General features: G+C 40.2%; 1 protein-coding gene across 2 annotated transcripts in view; it reads right to left on the bottom strand.

Moving 5' to 3' along the window:
* Window positions 1–19,803, bottom strand: part of MDN1 (midasin AAA ATPase 1) — a 143,740-nt gene extending 123,937 nt beyond the window's left edge. The window contains exons 1-2 of one of the 2 annotated variants that reach the window (XM_070796075.1): window positions 19,783–19,803; window positions 8,074–8,300 (exon numbers count right to left, since the gene is read on the bottom strand). In XM_070796075.1, coding sequence (XP_070652176.1) covers window positions 8,074–8,300; window positions 19,783–19,788 — 233 coding nt within the window. In that variant the 5' untranslated portion in view covers window positions 19,789–19,803. Of the gene's footprint in view, window positions 1–8,073; window positions 8,301–15,962; window positions 16,247–19,782 lie in introns of those variants that run through there. The other variant, XM_019967352.2, reaches the window with a different exon arrangement.
* Window positions 19,804–21,324: the final 1,521 nt, after the last annotated feature.

Genomic DNA, 21,324 nt, shown 5'->3' with positions numbered 1-21,324 from the left:
TTTTTAATGGAATAAAACGACAGAATGTCATGGTAACTCTCAAGAGTTTACAAGCCAAAAAGAGATGAATGCTTAACGCCACCTAGTCCTAAGATTGTATTCTGCTTGAGTTCAGGAACCAGAATTGCAGCATGAGATATCTGACAGGAAACCAAAACCACAAGAACTTATCACAAGTGTTTACTACTAAAAATACACTCATTTTCAACAAGTATTTATTGACTTCTCACTATGAGTCAGACACTGTTTCAGACACCGTGTTAAGTCCTGGAGGTACAAAACCAAGCAGATACCTCCCCTGAGGGAGCTTGCTATCTAGGAAGGAAGGGAGTCACAGAAACAAAGTGAAGCACGAAGAACATGAATTCAACTGAACCTGAGAAAGTCAACAAGAGATGCTTTGGTTGCATCTTAAAAGATGAAGAGGAGATCTTCATGAAACACAAAGGTAGTAAGACTGGAAAAGAGGGACCAAAAGCTACAGGACATACAGAAAATAACAACAGCGATAGTAAGTCCTTCTATATAAGTAATTACTTTTAATGTAACTAGTTTACTCCCAGTCAAAAGACACAGATTGAATGGATTTTAAAAAAAAACAGCATCAGACAATATGCTATGTACAAGAAACCCACTCTGGATCTAAGGCTACACATATGTTGAAAGTGAGGAGATGAAAAAAAAAAAAAAAAACCTATGCAAATGGTAATCCAAAGGGAGCAGGAATGACTATATTGATATCAGTCAAACAGGCTTTAAATATATGGAATAATACGAAAGAAAATCAATAAGGAAACAGAGAACTTGAACAATACTACAGAGGGAAGGGATCTAACAGGCATGTACAGAATACTCTATCCAACAACAGAAGAATATATATTCTTCTCACATGCACATGGAACATTCTCCAGAATACAGCACATGTAAGGACCCAAAACAACTCTCAGAAGACTTCAAAGTACTGAAATGACACACAATACCTTTTGTATAATTATCCAAATTACAATGGAATGAAACTAGAAACCAAGAGCAGAAAGAAAACTGGAAAATCCTCAAATACATGGAAATTAAACAACACACTCTTAGACAACTGATGGATCAAATAAGTTACAAGGAAAATTAGAGAGGACTTTGAAAGAAATGAAAAGAAAAATACAACACACCAAAACCTATGGAATACAACAAAAGCAATGCTGAGAGCAAACTTTATAGCTACAAACATGTATACTTAAAAAGATCTTAAGCTAACAACCTAACTTTATACCTCAAATAACAAAAAAAAAAAAAGAATAAACCCAAAGCTAACAAAAGGAAATAATAAAGACTAAAAGCAGAGACAGAAACTAGAAAAGCAACAGGGAAAAATAATCAACAAAACTAACAATTGGTTTTTGAACAGATCAAGAAAAGTGATAAACTCTGAGGTTAACTAAGAAAAAAATAAAAGATTCAAAAAACAACAATCAGGGGACTTCTCTGGAGGTCCAGTGGTTAGGACTCCATGCTCCCAATGCAGGGAGCACGGGTTCCATCCTTGGTTGGGGAACTAAGATCTCACAAACAAAAAAAAAACTCACACAAAAAAACAACAATCAGAAATGAAAGAGGGGACATTATGGATGCCACAAAAATAAAACAGATTACAAGGAACACAGTGAGGGAATTTCCTGGAGATTGGACTCTGCGCTTCCACTGCAGGGGGGCATGGGTTTCATCACTGGTCAGGGAACTAAGATCCTGCATCCCACGCAGTGTGGCCAGAAAATAAAGATTCAGTTGTGGCTTGGAAGGGAGCCATGGCAGGAGTGTGTGAAGGGGCAGCGGTGTGGGGGGGGCCGGCAGGGGACGGGGAAAGGTGGGCTGGTGTCAGCAGCACATGTGGAACCAACAAGCAGCAGCAAATATGTAGGCAGATAAGCAGTAACCAAGTCATCAACCTGATCCACGAGGCCTTTGAGGATAAGGGGACATGAACAGAGTGGACTGGCAACGGCCATAAGCCTGTGCGGCAAGTGGAGGAAGAGACTGTGGTTCACTGGAAGCATGCAAAAAGAGTCCTGGTTGATATTCCCTGCTGAACTTAGTTGACTACAGTACCCTTTTCTCTAGAGACCCATAATTTTTAGAGAGTGCTCTAAAATTCTGATCTAACCAATGGTGGATGGACCAATAAAGCACACTTAGCCAGAGAATAACAAAATCAGTTCTTCCCTAGACAAAATTCGAGAATATGGAGAATGATCTCTTTCCAAGGATAAGACTAAGAGTCGTAAACTCTAAAATGCAACAAGGAACACCATTCCTGTTAAATATCTAATCTTGGATGAGTCACTTACTTGGGCAACTCGTCACACTCTTTCACGCATCTAGAGGGAAGACCTGGAGTTCAGTTCTGGCCTCGACATTTAGAACAACTTAGTTCACTCAGCTAACCCCTCTGAAGATCTGAAATGGAACTAACAGAGCCTGAATAGGTCACAGTACAAAGATCAAAAAGATAATGCTTATCTACTTACTTTAACATCCATACTAAAATACCACCATTCAGTTCCAAAATCCACACTCCTAATTCCCACAGCAGATCCACAAAATTTTCATGCTCAAGGATGTTGCGGAGAAGGCAATGGCACCCCACTCCAGTACTCTTGCCTGGAAAATCCCACGGACGGAGGAGCCTGGTAGGCTATAGTCTATGGGGTCGCACAGAGTCGGACACGACTGAAGGGACTTAGCAGCAGCAGCAGCAGCAAGGATGTTCAATGTCTTATTATACATCAAAAATTCAGAAAACAACCTAATTGCCCAACAAAGGGATAAGAAGTGATAAAATACTACACAACTTTTTTAAGTTTTATTTACTGAGGCAAAGATAGCCATATGTGATTAAATTTAAAAACAAGATTCAGGTTAAAAATTATAGTATGTATTTTTATTAGAATTAGTATGTAAACAAATGTTTTTAAATTATATTAAAATTGTATTTTAAAAATATGTGCACAAATGTTCTAAAATTTGCTGTTGTAATGGTTTCATCTATCTGCAAATATATAAAAACCCAGTGAATTGTACACTTTTGTGGTATATAAACTACATCTCAATAAAGCAATTTTTCAAATATATGCACATAAAAATCGACGTGCACACTCTCAGATGGGTGTAACTATAAGAAAAAGAAAAGGGATTTGGGAGAAAAAAATACCAAATTAATAATACCAAATTATCTCTGAACAGCAGAATTTCAGGGTGGAGAGAACCTTTTGTTTTTTACAATTTTATATTGAGTGTTACTTGAATATAGTGCTTCTGTAATCAAAAGATCATATTCTCTCTCTCAGAAGAATGCTACCAGAATTCTCAGAGGGAGAAAGGAAATTTAAAACTAAGTATGTGTTACCTTTCCAGCACTCCTGAACACAGTTTTGAAGCAGAGGTGTATAAAAGCATAACTACTTTTGGTTTCTCCTTCAGTTCTATGCAAGCCTGATTTCAGCATGACTGTCCATACAGCACTGTACACACGAAGCATGCTCTCCCACAGCATTCTATCTGCTAGTGTTCACAAAAGACCATTACTAGGCCCACCCATTGTTGCTCTTTCCAATCAAAGACAGAGCACTGATGTGGAGCTACATGTCCAGGACAAACTGACAGCAAATGAGAAACTGAAGCCAAGAAATTAACCTAGTGCAACCCAAATCAACTTGGGTGATTATCACATCCTTGGGGGATGTGATCCAAGACCCCGGGTGGATGCCTGTAACCATGGACAGTGCTGAACTCCATACACACAGTTTTTTCCTATACATACATTTTTATGATAATGTTTAATTTATAAATCAGCCACAGGATATCCAAATTGTCAGCATCACTACTCTCCTGCTTTGGGGCCATTATTAAGTAAAATAAAGGTTACCTGAACACAAGCACTTCAACACCACGGCCCACGTGGCTACTAAGTGACAAGTGGGTGGGCAGCAAATATAGCATGGATACGCTAGAAAAAGAGATGCTTCACGCTCCAGGCAAGACAGTACAAGACTCCATCAAACTACTCAGAACAGCATGCAACTTACAACCTATCAACTGTCTCCGGAATTTCTCACTTAATTTTTTTGGATATGGTTGACTTCAGGCAACTGAAACCATGGGAAATGAAACCACTGATAACAAAACCACAGATAAAGGAGGAATGCTGTATTCTTTTCCTCCTGGGAAAATAAATATAATCATTAGCTGTAACATGCTGTTCAGATCAAGTTCTATATAAATCAGTCAACAAATACATGAATGAGGATGAGTGGGCAGCACCACAAAGTAGGAAAAACGAGCGTGAGCTCTGGAGGCAGCCAAACCTAGGACTGAATTCCAGCTCTGCCACTTTTTAGTAAGGGGACTTAGGGCAAGTTATTTAGGAGTGGTTGTTCTTCATCACTAATGAAAGACAGCTTTCACAAGAGTTGCAAGCCATGGCTGAAAGGACGATGTGTTAAAAGGACTTGCAAGAATGAGGGAGCGGGGAAAAACAAGAAAGGGGGAGAGCAAACAAACAAAAAGCAAAGGACTAAAAGATGCAAAATATAACAGTAAGGTACAATCAGAACTTAAGAATAAGGTTACACTCCTGAGAGAACACTAAAGGGGAAAAAAAAAATCAACACATAATGTGTACATTGGGGGCTTCCCTGGTGGCTCCTTGGTAACGAATACACCTGTCAATGCAGGATACACAGGTTTGATCTCTGAGTCAGAAAGATCTCCTGGAGAAGGAAATGGTAACCCGCTCCAGTATTCTATCTGGGAAAATCCTATGGACAGAGGAGCCGGGGGTCGCAAAAGAGTCAAACACAACTAAGTGACTAAGCAACAACAACGTAGTACCTTAGCCATCTGGAGCCATTTACAAAGTGACAGCCGAAGAAATCTGGGAACACAGGAACCAAGCCAGGAACAGGACTAGACGATTTTTTAAAATTAGAACTTTGAAACCAAAACTAGTATATCAGAATAGAGAAAGCACCGACAGACCAAGAGTCTTCTCAGAGTACTGACAAAGAATCTGCCAAAGAGTAAAAAACGCACTGAAGCACTGAAGATGCAGAAACGGTAATGAATAACAACAACAAAGTGGTAATTATGTGAGGTAATGGCTGTATTAACTGTTACTGTAGTAAATATCTTGCAATATGTATCTCAAATCGCCACAGTGTACACCTTCAATTTATACAAAAATGTTTTATCTCAATTATATCTCAAGAAAGCTGAGGGGGAGGAGGGATCAGTAATGCATGCTGCTAAGTCACTTCAGTCGTGTCTGACTCTGTGCGACCCCATAGACAGAAGCCCACCAGGCTCCCCTGTCCTGGGATTCTCCAGGCAAGAACACTGGAGTGGGTTGCCATTTCCTTCTCCAATGTGTGAAAGTGAAAAGTGAAAGGGAAGTCGCTCAGTCGTGTCCGACTCTCAGCAACCCCACGGACTGCAGCCTTCCAGGCTCCTCCGTCCATGGGATTTTCCAGGCAAGAGTACTGGAGTGGGGTACCATTGCCTTCTCCGAGTAATGCATAAGCAAGGGAATAAAAAGAAAGACCTTGTTACTACTGAGATACCTGATGGAAACTCCAAATAGGTAGGCACCCTGGCCTCAGAAAGAGGTGTGATCTGGAAAATGAATGTCATTACAATAAGAGGAAGCCTGACTGGGTTCCTCCCCTCCAGTCTCTCTCATAGATTTTCATCCCCATCCCATCTCTCATCTCTTCATTCTTCCCTCCTTACTCTTCCTCCACAATTTGACAGTAGGAAACACTATTTCCAAGAGGATAACACACTCATTTTTCTTAATTTAATGACTTCTTGCTCCCCTTAAGTAGTTGGCTCACACCTCTATTAACATATTGCAGCCTGTTGTTTCCAAGTACAACAACTCATAATGTGTGACTTGCTCACTCCCACCATGTGACCCAGAGCTCAAAGGGAGGACTCCTATATTTATCTACTGAATGAATGACTGCATCCTATCTAGAAATATTAGGTATAATCCTAATACATTAGGTAATTTCCTCCAGAGGAAATTTAGAGCACAAGTGAAACTAATCAGCTACGTTTTTTTAAACTAAAAATCAAAATCCCATTCCACATCATGACCTATAGTTCACTGTATGTCCTTCCTGACTCTTCATTCACACACATTTACACATGGTGCTTTCGTTTTTCTTTTTTTGCTTATCTTTAAGTTACTCTAACACGGGCACATTATATAATTTTTGGAACAAGGTGGGAGCATAAATAAAACCTACTGCCTTGGCAAAATGAAAAGAAAAAGTAATGGTGCCTCACATTCATTTAATAAGAACATAAAATTGAAGCTGATGGGAAACCAGATGTAGCTACTCTATCATTTTAGTGATTCTCAAACACAATCTGAAAACACTCTACCACTAAGGCTCAAGAGAAGTGGGAGTTCAGTTACTCACAGGTCAACCCTACAGGGTAAGCAGAGAACAGTCAGCACATCTTGTGAAACAGGACCACAGTCAAGTACACCTATGTGATGAAAGCAGCCAGTGAGGCCACACTCTGGATCCTCAATCAACCCAGAGAATAGGTTCCTGACACCACGTATGATGGTGATTTTTAACTCTGCTCTGTATGTTTTAGTTCCCTCAAACAACTAGGCCCATTTTTTTCCTCCTCTTTTAGAAAAGCTTACACAAATCACAGTTCCCTCAAGTCTTCATTTCTTATTCCCTCATCAAAGGATCAGACTAGAGATCATACTTGCAGGAAAGCCATACTTACAGCAAACTTATTATGTTGATGAAGACTAATAAGAAGGGATGCTCTACTGAGTGAAGTCAGATACGAGAAAAACAATGTCACATGATATTGCTTATGTGTAGAATCTTAAAAAAAAAAATGGTACCGACGAACCTATTTATAAAACAGAATTTGAGTCACAGATATAGAGAACTTATGATTACCAAGGGGAAAAGGAGGTTGGGGGGATAAATTGGGAGACTGATATTAACGTATATACAACACTATATTTAAAACAGATAATAAAAACATACTTTACAGCACAGGGAAGTCTTTGATATTCTGTAATGATCTATATGGGAATGGAGTCTGGAAGAGAATGGATATATGCATGTACATGGCTGATTCAGGCTTCCCTTGTGACTCAGCTGATATAGAACCTGCCTGCAACATGGGAGACCTGGGTTAGGAAGATCCCCTGGAGAAGGGAATGGCTACCCACTCCAGTATTCTGGCCTGGAAAATCCCAAGGACTCCATGGAATCGCAAAGAGTCGGACACAACTGAGCGACTTTCACTCACACTCACTTAGTTGCCTCTTGTGACTATTCCACACAAACCTATCAATTTGAGAAAACCAGGTGCAGCGGCACGTGTCTACAGAACCAGCTAGTTGGAAGCTGAGGAAGGAAGATGGCTTGAGCGAGGAGTTCTGGGCTGTGAGACACTCTGCCCACTGGGCGTCTACACTAAGTCTGGCTCACTGGGATGACCCCAAGGGAACAAGAGACCACCAGACTGCCTAAGGAAGGGTGAACCAGCCTGAGCTGGACAGACAGGAAGTGAAATGAGAAATGCATTAGAATCCAGTTCTAACACAACTTCTTATCATACTTTGGATGTGAACAGATTTATAGAAAGTGGGAAGAGACATGAGAGATCTTGTAACCCATCCCCTACAGCTGCTCCAGCAAGAATCTCACACATCTGAAGTGGATGCTGTAAGAGCCTCAGCTAAAACTCATTTAAATCCATCTTATATGCCTTTCTTGCCAGATGACAGAATCCTTGAGGGTAGGGGAGATATCCTGGTCATATTCTCCAGACCTATCTTGATGACCAAGACTTCAAACCTAGTAAATGGTCACTGAATTGAGCTGGATAAATGGCTTCTTCTGTGACTATTTTTATAAAACACTCCTTTATCCCCTTTCTATATTTCCCCTCCTCATCTCAGCTCAGACCCCTCCTTACTTCCAGCAGAGTGTGGGGTCTACCATCTCAAGGAGAAACATGAAGAATAAAACCGTTACTCACGGGAGGACGTCAGGATGGTTACCAATGAGTTTGCTCATTGACACACAGAGCCGTTCGTGTAAATCATGGTTGACTTGGCCTCCGGCTTTAATGGCTTCAGCATTCCTTTCCAACAAATCCAAAAGGAGAGGGCGCAGCTGCCGGCTAATCAGCACAGTACAGTCCTTATCCAGAAGTAACTGTGCTAAGGTAGTCAAGATACACTGGCGATCTTGAGGTGTCCACACCTGAGAAAGGCAAAACAAATTCATTTGTGACTGCTACAGAACAGAGTCCTAGCTTATATTCAATTTCCAGACTTCATAACTGAGTTTATTTTACAAAACATAGTGGGGTTTCTTTGCAACAGGACTAGTGAATCAAATGTAAACAGAAAGTGAAAGTCGCTCAGTTGTGTCTGATTCTTTGCCAACCCATGGACTACACAAATCCATGGAATTCTCCAGGCCAGAATACTGGAGTGGATAGCCTTTCCCTTCTCCAGGAGATCTTCCCCACCCAGGGATCGAACCCAGGTCTCTCACATTGTAAGTGGACGCTTTACCAGCTGAGCCACAAGGAAAGCCCCAATCAAACGTAAAGGCTGTAACAAATAAGTTTCAGCCCACTGGGGTTTGAGGTAAAAGGACTGACATCAGGATTCCATGTAAAATGATCGATAGCTTCAGCTTCCTTAAAAAAGAATCAGTTGCAGAGTCATAACAGATCTGTTGCAGAGTCATAATAGTTTCCAGGGAATCCAGTGCTTCCCCCAACTCCTTTGTCTGAAAGGAAAACAGTAGTTAAATGACGAAAAAGTACAGTTAGTATGCAAAACTGCCAACTCTCTTGAGGAAAGAATAGATATAAGAAATCAATTCCTGGAAATGAATGAAGATACATCCCCATGAAGACATCAGACTTTAATAAACAAGACGGGTCTAAAGCAGACAGGCACACTTTGATATACAAGATGAAATAAACCACAAAGTTCTAGTGTTTGGGACCAGAATGTCCATGAACATAAAAAGGAAACTGAAAAGTATGAAAAATGTCTCATATTGCTAGTGTGTAAGCAGTTCTGCACAACCCTTGCCAGGCAATGTGACAGTGGGTTTAAATTACCTGAGGGGCATACCCTCTGACCCACCAAGCCCAATGCTATGAATTTACAGCCTAAAGAGTTTGATACTAAATGGTTACCTATAAGAGTACAGCTGGAACACAACCTAAATACCATATTCAAAAATACTGTAACTTTTTCCAAAGTTTCAAAGCTGTTCTTGTGTGTAGTATTAATATCTTATTCCATTTTACTTCTTACTAGTTTTTACTGTATGAATGTACCACAACTTGTTTATCCATTCGCATGTTGATAGATATCTGCACTGTTTGCACCTATCTTCAATAAAGCTACCATGAACATTCATGTACAAAAGATTTATGGACATATTTTCATGACTTTTATTTTCTGGCCATGACATGTGGCAAGAAGGATCTTAGTCCCCAATCAGGGATTGAACCTTGGCCCTCAGCAGTGAAAACACAGAGTCCTAACCACTGAAACACCAGGGAATTGTCTAAATTATGATTTTTAATTTTAAAAAAAATTTAAGAAATTTCTTGGGCTTCCCTGGTGGCTCAAACGGTAAAGAACGTTCCTGCAATGCAGGCGACCTGGGTTCAATCCCTGGGTCAGGAAGATCCCTTGGAGAAGGGAAAGGCAACCCACTCCACTATTCTTGCCTGGAGAACCTGGTGATCAGAGGAGCCTGGTGGGCTACAGTCCATGGGGTCACAAAGAGTCAGACACTCAATGTTTAACAGAAGTTGTTTTCCAAAGTAGTTGTAACATTTCACATCCCCACCAGCAATGTCTGAGTGCTTCAGCTGCTATATAAATTCACAAATACACAGTACTATTAGTCTTAATTTTAGCCATTCTAGTGGAGGTGGAGTGGTATATGGTATAAAGTGTCTAACAGCCACTCATTTATCTTCTGTGATGTAATTTGTTCAAATCTTTTACCCATTTTTAAATGGGGTTGTTCCTGTATTAACCATGATGGTTTCTGTAGATCCTCTATATCAGCTTGAGGAAGTTCTGTTCTATTCGTACTTTGTTTTTCTCCTGAATGAGCTTGTTAATTGGCATTCCTCCAACGCCCTTATCATCTAAATTGTCTAATATATTGGCATAACATTTTTCATAGTAGTCACTTATCTTTCTATTCTTTTTAAAATCTGTAATGGTGGCCTTTTTCCATTCCTAATAATTTGGATTCTTCACTTTTATTCTTGGTCAATCTTTTCAAAGAATCAACTTCTGGTTTCAATAGTTTCCTATACAGTTTATCCATTTCCTATTTCATTCATTCCCGCTGTTAGCTTTATTATTCTCTTCCCTCTAATTATTTTGGATGTAATTTCCTCTTTTTTTAGTATTTCACAAGGTGGAGGCTTAAGAAATATCACTAATTTCAAACCATGTTTTTCTTTTATTCATATATTTCACATGTTATGAATTTCCTTCTAATTGTAGCTACAATCACAAATTGTTTAAATTATAATACAGTTCAAAATTTTTGATTCTCCCAGAGATTTCTTCTCTGATCATAAGTTTCTTTAAATTTTCTTACTTAATTTCTAACATTTAGGGATTTTTCCTTATTTAACATATTATTTAACTTATATGCAGAGTACATCATTTGAAATGCCAGGCTGGATGAAGCACAAGCTGGAATCAAGACTGCCAGGAGAAACATCAATAACCTCAGATACGCAGATGACACCACCCTTATGGCAGAAAGCAAAGAAGAACTAAAGAGCCTCTTGATGAAAGTGAAAGAGGAGAGTGAAAAAGTTGGCTTAAAACTCAACATTCAGAAAATTAAGATCATGGCATCTGGTCCCATCACTTTATGGCAAATAGATGGGAAACAATGGGAACAGAGACTTTATTTTGGGGGCTCCAAAATCACTGCAGATGGTGACTGCAGCCATGAAATTAAAAGAAGCTTGCTCCTTGGAAGAAAAGCTATGACCAACCTAGACAGCATTTTAAAAAGCAGAGATATTACTTTGCCAGCAAAGGTCCGTCTAGTCAAAGCTATGGTTTTTCCAGTGGTCATGTATGGATGTGAGAGTTGGACTGTGAAGAAAGCTGAGTGCCAAAGAAGTGATGCTTTTGAACTGTGGTGTTGGAGAAGACTCTTGAGAGTCCCTCTGACTGCAAGGAGATCCAACCGGTCCATCCTAAAGGAAATTAGTCCTGAATACTCACTGGAAGGACTGATGCTGAAGCTCCAACACTTGGCCACCTAATGTGATGAACTGACTCACTGGAAAAGACCTTGATGCTGGGAAAGACTGAAGGCAGGGGGAGGGGGGACGACAGTGGATCCGGATCACCGACTCAATCAGACATGAGTTTGAGCAAACTCTGGGAGTTGGTGATGGACAGGGAAACCTTCCAGGCTGCGGTCCATGGGGTCGGGCAAAGAGTCAGACATAACTGAGCGACTGGACTGAACTGAAAGATTTTTCCCAGCATTATTTTGAGGGTTTCCCCCGCTAATTTCATCTCATTGAGATAACTGAATAAGCCTTTTATAATTTCAATTCTTCTAAATTTTTTGAGGTTTATTTAATGGCCCATCTTATGATCTATCTTGGTAAATGTTTCAGATGTGTAGAGCATATATTCTGGAATTATTGGGCACAGTATCCTATAATGCCAATTAGGTCAGGTTTGTTGATAGTGCTCAGGTCTTCTGTATCCTTACTAATTTTCTGTATTTGTACTATCAAGTACTGAGGTTACAGTATTAAAATTCTCCAATTATAACTGTGATTGTCTATTTTTCCTTTCCTATCACTTTCTGATTCATGTATTTTATTATTAGATCCATGCATATTTAGGTTTCTTTCTTAATTCTGAAATACTGACATTCAGGGCTGGATATGTTCCTTGCTGTGAAGGCTACCCTGTGTATTAAAAGACGTTTAGCAGCATCCCTGGTCTCTACACTCTACATGCCAAAAATATCCCCATCACCAGTTGTGAAAAATTTTAAAATGTCTCTAGATTTGCCCCAGAGAGTAAAATCCCCTGAGCTGAGAGTCATCAGGCAGGGGGGGGAAAAAAAAACACTTCAAAAAAGAAAATGGAAATAAGACTAACAGAAAATCAAGTTTCTTTTAAAAATTAAAAAAAAATCATATGCTATCTTAGAAAGATTAGATTTTGATTCTGGAAATAATGGAAAGCTTTTAGACAGAATAGTTCCATCTATGGGGTCACACAGAGTCGGACACGACTGAAGCGACTTAGCAGCAGCAGCAGCAGTGATAGATTCAGATTTGTCTTATTAATGATAACTTATATTAAGAGGCCAGAATAGGATGGGAGATAATAGCTAAAAGGAATAGGGGCTTCTTTTTGAAGTAATAAAAATGTTCAAAAATGGACTGTGATGACAGTTGTACATACCTGTGAACAGAGCAAAAGCCACTGAACTATATATTTAAGTGGATGAATTATATGGCATATGAATTATCTCTCAAAGCTGTCTTAAAAAGTTCTAATTCTAGCTCACATATATTGATTACTTTCTACCGGCCAGGCACTGTGGTAAGCTCCTCAAATGCATCATCTAGATTTCACAATCTTATTTATAGCCATAACAACAGCAACCACTTTTATAGACAACACTTACTGTACCCTAGGCACCTAACTCTCATAGCAACCCATGAAGTAGGTAACATTATCCCCATTTTACAGATAAGGAAACTGAAAAATAAAAAAAAGGGATAACGTCATAAAGCAGATAGTAGAACCAGGAATCACATCACAGGCTCCAGAATCTCTGCTTTTAACTACTCTGTAACTATTTAGCAACTATCACACATAATATGTATCAAGAAGCTGAGACCTAGGAGAGTTGAGCAACTTGTGGAAGGCCCCCAAAACAATGGTAACACACTCCAGTATTCTTGCCTAGGATATCCCATGGAGAGAGGAGTCTGGTGGGCTACCATCATCCATGGGGTCGCAAAAGGGCCAGACACAACTTAGTGAGTAAACAACAATAAGGAAAGAGAAGAGAAGGACTTCCTTGATGGTCCAGTGGTCGAGTCTGTGCTTTCACTGCAAAGGGAGTGGGTTCAATCCCTGGTAGGGGAACTAAGATCCCGCATGCCACATGCATTGCCAAAACACAAAACCAAAAAAGGAATCTGATCTGCACCCATCCTTCAGTCCCACTACCCACACATGCTCTCAAGCACTCTGCTCTTCCTCAACATAGACAGTGATCAAGGACATAAGATGTGATTCTGTGATTTACAGTAAAAGAAAAAAAAAAAAAACATAGTCTTTAAAACCCCACACCTGTCCAAGTACCTAAAACTCTGGGAATTTCCTGTGATGAGAGAAATATGCTACAGTAACGCAGTGACTTTCAGAAAGCAGCTAAACTGAGAGCCAATCATGTGATTAGAGGATTAGACCTTTCATTCCCATGCCTTGACCTCTGAGGAGGGCAGAGGGGCTAGAGATTAAGAGCTGAATCACCAATGGCCAAAGATTTAGTCTTTTGTGCCCGTGAAGGAAGCTTTCATAAAAACCCCAAAGAATGTGGTTCGGAGAGCTTCAGGGACGACTGTCCTGAAAAGTGAAATATTTCTCCAAGTTTTGTGAGCTGCTCTAGCAAATTAATCAAACCCAAGAAAGAATTTAGTGGAACCCCCAATTTATAGGCCAGCTGGTCAGAAGAGCAGGTAAGGGTGGGAGAAGTCTTTTAGGGTTAAGCCTTTACTCTGAAGGAACTGACACTTTCCACAGATAAACAGCATCAGAATTGAGTTAAATTATAGGACACCAGATGGTATCTGAGAATTGCTCGGTAATGCGAGAAAGAAAACCCACGTGCTGGAATTAAGAGTCAGAACTGTAGGATGCTAGTAGTAGTAAGGATGAAGAGAAAGACACAGATTCAATACCAAGAAAGGAAAATCAAGAGGACTTGGCTATATGTGACAGAAAAGGAGCAAAAAGAGTTGAGGACACTCAGTCTTCTCTAACAAGGGACTGGACAGAGAGACGGGGGTGTCACCAGCTGAGATGAAGAACAAAGGAAGCACATCCTAAAAATTTATTTCAGATCCCAAACTCCATGAGAAGTAAGGTTTCAAAATCTTTGCTGGGAGTTCCCTGGTGGTCTAGTGGTTAGGACCCCATGCTTTCACTGTCCAGGGCCGAGGTTCAATTTCTGGCAGGGGGAACTAAAATCACGAGGTTCAGTGGTGGGAAAAAAAGGTCTTTGCTCTCCAGTAAAAATCACTATTTTCCCAAATAGGAGAAAAATAGATAACAACACAATCAACTCTTCTCTGAGTGAAAGGCTTGAAATCATTACTGAAAATAGAAAGGAGCAAACCTGAAAGACATTTCTCAGATTGGATAGAATCTGAGACAGAGGAGAGACAAATGGAAAGTACAGGTGGTCGGAATCTTCTTAATTCAATTGGGCTTTCTAGTAGCTTTCAAGTCCCTCAACATTACTATATACAGTCTCAGAATCCACCTGAGTGGTTCCCACACTTCAAAATCTCAGATTCTCTTTTTTTAAAAAGGCTATGAACCATTTCCTCATTTTACTCCCAATACATAAGCACTAATTTTCTATCCAATTACTGTGAAGAACCATAAACAAACCTCCTGCTGTCAGTGGTCCAGGATCCCCAGCTTCAGAACCTCTGTTCTAAATGCAAGCCCACTTACAGAAAAATACTTCTAGCCATAATACATAGTTCAGGAGCCTGTCACCACAAACTCAGCTCATATAAATTGATTTTTTCATTAGTCCAGCCCATCAAAATTCAGTTTTCTTTCCAGACCTCCGTTAATGTTAATGATCCCTTCCTTGGGGGAAATCACAGGCCAGATAACCCCAGGCATATCTTCCACTACTTCCTCCCCTTTGCTATACACGTTCAATTTGTCATCAAACAGACATGCCTCTCCTGTTAGCTCAGGGCCTCTCCAGACTCGAAAAACTGCTGTTGCTTCCTTAGCAATAGGATATATATGTTCCAGACACCGGACTTAGGGGAAAAAAATTTATTTCCCCCGACTCTCAAGCTCACAGATGTGGTGGGGAAGCATAAAATAGAAAGTTAAAACGACAGGTGAAAAAATGCGTGATAAGGATCCTCAACTCAGCGAGATATCTGGTCAACGAGAGAAGGCTCTTAAAAGGCCAGAGCACCCATTTTTCAGAAAACTAATTCATAATTCCTATGGCTTACGAATTATGCCCTCGCTCTCGCTTGGCCCATCAGTTGTATTCTGTGTTTATGAACGTCTCCAAAAATAGACACGAAATACCTTGGGGGTCTGAGACGATAACGAATTTATCTGTATCCGCAAAGTGCCACACTGTGTCTTACTCCCAGCGGGAATACAATCAATACTTGTCAGTGGGCAGGAAAGTCAGAACAAGGCAGAAAGGAAACATCCACCCAAGCTAAGAGAGGGGGCTGAACTTGTCGGCACGCTTAAATAATACAAATGTCAAAAGGGCAAACATGCAACCTCAACTACCAAAAAAACCCCCCAAAACACGTTTTTCTCTGAAGGTCACGTTTGGCGCACGCAGCCAGGGTGCTGCAAGGAAATAAATCGGTGGAGAGAAGGGAAGACTCTCCCATAGAATAAATAACAAAAGGCTCCTTCCAGGCTCCTCAAATGAGCGCGGACGCCTCCGCCACTGGCCAGCCTTGGGGAGGGGGCCAGAGTGACAAGACACCGCTCTCCAGTCCCCTGCGTCTTCCCGCAGGGCCATGGGGCACGCGCCAGGCGGTTGGTGGGGACGGCCCAACTCTTTCCCTCCCTCTCCTTCTCTTACCTGCTTGACCAAGAACCTGCCCAGCTCGCTACGACTCTTCTCGTTCTTGGCAGCGATTAACCGCAGCGGCGCGGCCGCCACATCCAGCAAGAGGTGCTCCATGATCACGGGTCCTCCGTCCCGGGCGGCCACAGGCGCTCCTTGCTTCGCGCTAAGAACCCCCGAGCCGCTGAGGTCCCCGCGCCGGAACTGCCACTAACTACGTCTCCAGTGAAAGCTGCCACCGCCGCTTCACCAGTACCTAGAGAGCGGCAGCAGCACACGTGGGGGGAGCACGCGGCGCTCTGCATCATCAGTCCGCGACCGCACCGACCAGCGATCGCGGTCCCGCCTCCTCGGCACCGGAAACGCGGGGCGTCAGTATCTATATACTTCCGGCATAGACGCCACCAGAAATAGCTTTTGCTGGTGGAGGATAAGGGTTACAATGATGGTAGATCCGGCGACAAAGAGTGGCGTGACAGCAATTCAGGAGAAGCTAGGGGGCCCCTAGGGCCGTGTGCCTACTATCCTCAGCCCGCCATGCTTCCTTCTGCCTCATCAGGCAAAAAGATCAGCTAGGAATGAAAAGCAGATTTACCCCCTCTAACCCATCAACTCCCCTTTTAGACGGTTGGCCTGTGGAAATTCACGCACAAGTGTAACAAGCATAGATAGCCCTCGCAGCAGTCTTATTATAAATATTGGATTTAAGTGTTAAGATGGGTGATGAAAGAAACTTTCACAATTTGAGATACAGAAAAGTCATTTGGGGTTATACATGCGTTAAGGTGAATTTTATGTTAAGGAAAATAGCCTCTTTGTGGCCTATCAAACATAAATTTTATATGTGCTCTAATTATTAAAGAGGAGCACACTGACAAGTAAAGAATGTCCATGTTAAAAATAAAGATTAAATGCCTTTCTTTCTGGGAGGCTAATGTTGGTCCTACTTTGATGATGATTTCCTTTTCCAGACTTCCTTTTCCAGTGTGTGTGTGTGTGTGTGTGTGTGTGTGTGTGTGTGTGTGTGTGTGTCTGTGTGTGTTTTAAACCTTGAAGAAATGTAGTGTGTATGTTTTATACCTTGAAGAAATGTAATGTCTGTGTGTTTTAAAGCTTGAAGAAATGTAATGTGTGTGTGTGTGTGCGTGTGTGTGTTTTAAACCTTGAAGAACTGTAACCATGTCTTATTTAATGTTCTTTGTATTGACAAGATATAAAATTGTGCTGGAACCCATGCTTCTCTGGAGCAGCTTCACAGAGTAATCTGGGAAGCTGGCTTCTGGGCTAGTCCTTAGTTTGACTGAAATAAAACTTGTTTCTATTCTTATTATAGATTATTGATTATTTTCATTGACATGGGAATGAAATAAAGTATGCTATATAGGACACTGAATATTCTGAAGGCACTGTGAAGAGTGGAGTAGAAGAGTACATAAAACTAAAAGTGTATTAATGTCAAATTCATTGATGAACAAGCCAAAATAATGACAAAGTCAGACCAGTGGTTGCTTTTGGGGGTATTGACTAAGAAGGGCCTAAGGGAACTTCCTAGGGTGATGGAAATATTTCAATATCTTCCCCTGTGTGGTGGTTACTCTGATAGATACAAAAACCATAATTTATTTGCGTTTTTCTTTAAAATTGAGGATATATGTCAAAGTACTGTGTTCCAAGGTCTTCTCAGGTGGCTCAATGGTAAAGAATAGCCAGCCAACGCAGGAGGTAGGGTTCTGATCCCTGGGTTTGGAAGGTCCCATGGAGGATGAAATGGCAACCCACTCCAGTATTCTTGTGGAGAATCCCATGGACAGAGGAGCTTGGCAGGGTACAGTCCATTAGGTCACAAAGAGTTGGACATGACTGAGTGACTGGACATGAATGCACTGTATTCCAAGTTTCCCTGGATTTCCTGTTCTGGGTGGATATATTACTTTGAAATGCAGATAAGTTTACCATATTCATAGACCTTTGATTTTAAGTTGAAAAGACAGAGACATTGACCAATGTTAAAAGTATTACAATGTTTGAAAGAACTTGAGGTTTCACTATATGTTTAGGTACTTATGTAATACCGAAGAATCTTTTGTATTCTATTACTGCTGCTGCTGCTGCTGCTGCTGCTAAGTTGCTTCAGTCGTGTCCGACTCTGTGCAATCCCATAGATGGCAGCCTACCAGGCTCCCCCATCCCTGGGATTCTCCAGGCAAGAACACTGGAGTGGGTTGCCATTTCCTTCTCCAATGCATGAAAATGAAAAGTGAAAGTGAAGTCACTCAGTCGTGTCCGACTCTTCGAGACCCCATGGACTGCAGCCTACCAGGTTCCTCTGTCCATGGGATTTTCCAGGCAAGAGTACTGGAATGGGGTGCCATTAGTTAATCATAAAAGAGATGTTACCTGTAAGTTTAAATTATACATAATGGTCCATCTCTGGGAACCCTGCTTCCAGGTAATGAGTATTAAGCTAAGATACTGTTGTTTAGCTCATAGGAAACATCTTGACCACACCTACTTTTGAATGACTATAGAGAGGAAGAAATGAACACATCCCCTACAGAGGCTGATGGGAACCAGGAAGTGTTTGACTTTACTCCCTCCCCTTTTAGTATAAAAGGAGCCTGAATTCTAACTCAGGCAAGATGGTTCTTTGGGGCATGAGTTCACCATCTTCTCTGTTTGCTGGCTTTCCAAATTAAGTTGTTATGCCTTGCTCCAATAACTGGTCTCTTGAATATTGGCCTGTCATGTGGCATAGTAGTATGAGCTTAAACTCGGTAACCCTTAGGAATGTTTTACTTGTCAGTTTTGTGTTTGTCCTACAAGTATGAAGCATTTAAAAAACAGATGAAATGAATTACATTTATAAATGGAGTTTAAAATACTGAAAGGAATTTAACTATATGCTTTAAATAGGAGCAATTTCTAATTTAAATTCATCAAAGTCTTTCTCTGGCCTTCCATTCTCATATTTCACATAACAACTTTAATAAAACTCTGCAGTTTTGTTCTGTTATTGCCATAATTGTTCCAGTAGTCTAATTCTTTGTAACAAATTATTACCTTAAATTATACTGACTTAAAACACCAACTATTTTATGTGTGTGTGTGCTAAGTCACTTCAGTCGTGTCCGACTCTTTGCAGCCCTATGGACTGTAGCCTGCCAGACTCCTCTGTCCATGGGATTCTCCAAACAAGAATACTCCAAGCACGCCCTCCTTCAGCAGATCTTCCCAAGCGAAGGATTGAACTCATGTCTCCTGCATAGGAAGGCAGGGTTTTTACCAATGACTAGCTCCACCAATACTTTATAATAGGGAGGTTCAGGAATTTGAGCAGGGCTCTGCTGGCAATTCTTGTCTTCCATGGGCTATTGACTGAGGGCATTCAGTTGTATTGAGCTAGTCAATGGCCTAATCTGGTAGGTCCAATATAAGTTCACTCACACATCTTGTATCCTGGCAGGGATGGCTGGAAGGCTGAGCTCAGCTGGAACTTTAAGCTGGAATGCTTACATGACCATTTGAGGTTGAGGAGAGAGAGATCTCCAAGAAGCCTGGATAGAAACTGCAAGGTCTTAGAAGTCCTAAAACATCCCTGTCCTTGCATCGTATGGTCAAGCAAGTCACTAAAGCCAGCCCAGATTCAAGGCACTGGAAATTAGACTTCATTTCTCAATGGAGGAGTGGCAAATAATTTCCAGTCATCTCTATTTACCACAACTGATGCACTTTTTGAGATTTCTAACAGAATTTTCCAGAGCACTTTCATTTGAATTATTTGAGTAACAGAATTTTTATAATGCTAACACTGGAAATGTTAACCCTAGTCTCTTACCCACATTCAGGATACTGAGTATCTTGCACTTGTTCCTTTGGATAGATTCCCCCTCCTCTCCTTCTTCAACATCCTCTCTGCCCTTAGGTGCTGACCTGTTCAGATTACAAGGAGTTTGAGTCTTAGGTGTGTTCATAACATATTGCAATAGAGGTATCATTGCTTCCAAACCATTTAAGGAACAGAAATAAGGAATATGTATTTTAAAAAACCATCAGCTCATGCTGACATTTCCAATTCATGTAAAATAGTGTAAGTTTTCACCCCTAATGTTTTTGATTTTAATCTTGGATCTCTTTTCTCTTTCAATAAATATCTTAATTCCTTAAAAATATTAAAATATTACATATTTCTTTATTCCACAAGATACAAAAATAGTTTCAAAATTACAACATTAATACTAACAATAAAACTACTGCATGAGTTATAAGATTTCTTTGCAGTTCTTTTTGTCCTTAGAAGTATATCCCACTCATGATATACAGTCAGAGCACTGTAGTCATATGTCACTTGAAATAATTGTTTTGTCTATGTGGTTATATTTCTCTTGTTTACACAGTTTCATTATTTAGATTTATTTCCCATTTAAATGTTTTTTCTTCCTGATTTAAATCAATCTTTTAATATATGAAACTCTTCTATAGTTTAAAAGTAAAAGTTTATAAAAAGGCAAACCTAACACTTTAAATAGGTAAAGTATATGGTATGTGAATTATATCTCAATGAAACTGTAATTTTAAAAAAGGAAGAAAAATCATGCATATTTCCATACATATATTTTGCTTGTTTTTGCATAGCAACACTTGAAGGATTAATTAGAACCTAATTAAAAAAAGGTACCATACAGTACCTGAAGCCATCATTTAATATTTTTATGTGGAAATAACTTTTTATTTAAGTAAAAATACTTAAATGGGGGCTTCCGGTTCCATATGGTACTTTTTTTATTAGGTTCTAATGTATCCTTCAAGTGTTGCTGTATGAAAACAAGTAAAATATATGTATATTCTTTTTCTAATTCTTTCATTGTACTTTTATCCCCCTTAACACTGTATCTCCTAGTTACATAAACATCTTCTTCAGAAATTGCTTTTACTTTAGCAAGATTTGCAATTGTGAGTTCAGACTCCATAAAGGATGTAACTATTTTACACTACTCCATTTCCCTAAGAAAAATATTGATTTCTTCAGTTGGCTTCTGTAAGTTTACCAAATCTGCAATGAGGTCTTTTGATGCAAACTTTTGAAGCAAATATTTTTACAGGTAGTTCCCACCTCCCAACCCCGCCTTCCTTGCCAGGGCTTGCAGAATCTTAGTTGCAAGATCTTCTTTCCCTCTCTGACCAGGGAATAAACTCAAGCCATAGCAGTGAAAGCATAGAGTTGTAGTCACTGGACCACCAGGGAATTCCCCAAGCAAATATTTTTAAACCGAATACTACTTTCTGTTCAATGTAAAGTATTTAAGAGAGTACCAGTAACAATGAGAGACTTTGTAAGGCTTAAATTATAAGGTTATTCTTTTCTGGAAGATAACTTTGC

This window comes from Bos indicus, chromosome 9 (genome assembly GCF_029378745.1).
Source record: "Bos indicus isolate NIAB-ARS_2022 breed Sahiwal x Tharparkar chromosome 9, NIAB-ARS_B.indTharparkar_mat_pri_1.0, whole genome shotgun sequence".
NCBI lineage: Eukaryota > Metazoa > Chordata > Mammalia > Artiodactyla > Bovidae > Bos > Bos indicus.
This window is presented reverse-complemented; position numbering and strand designations above follow the sequence as displayed.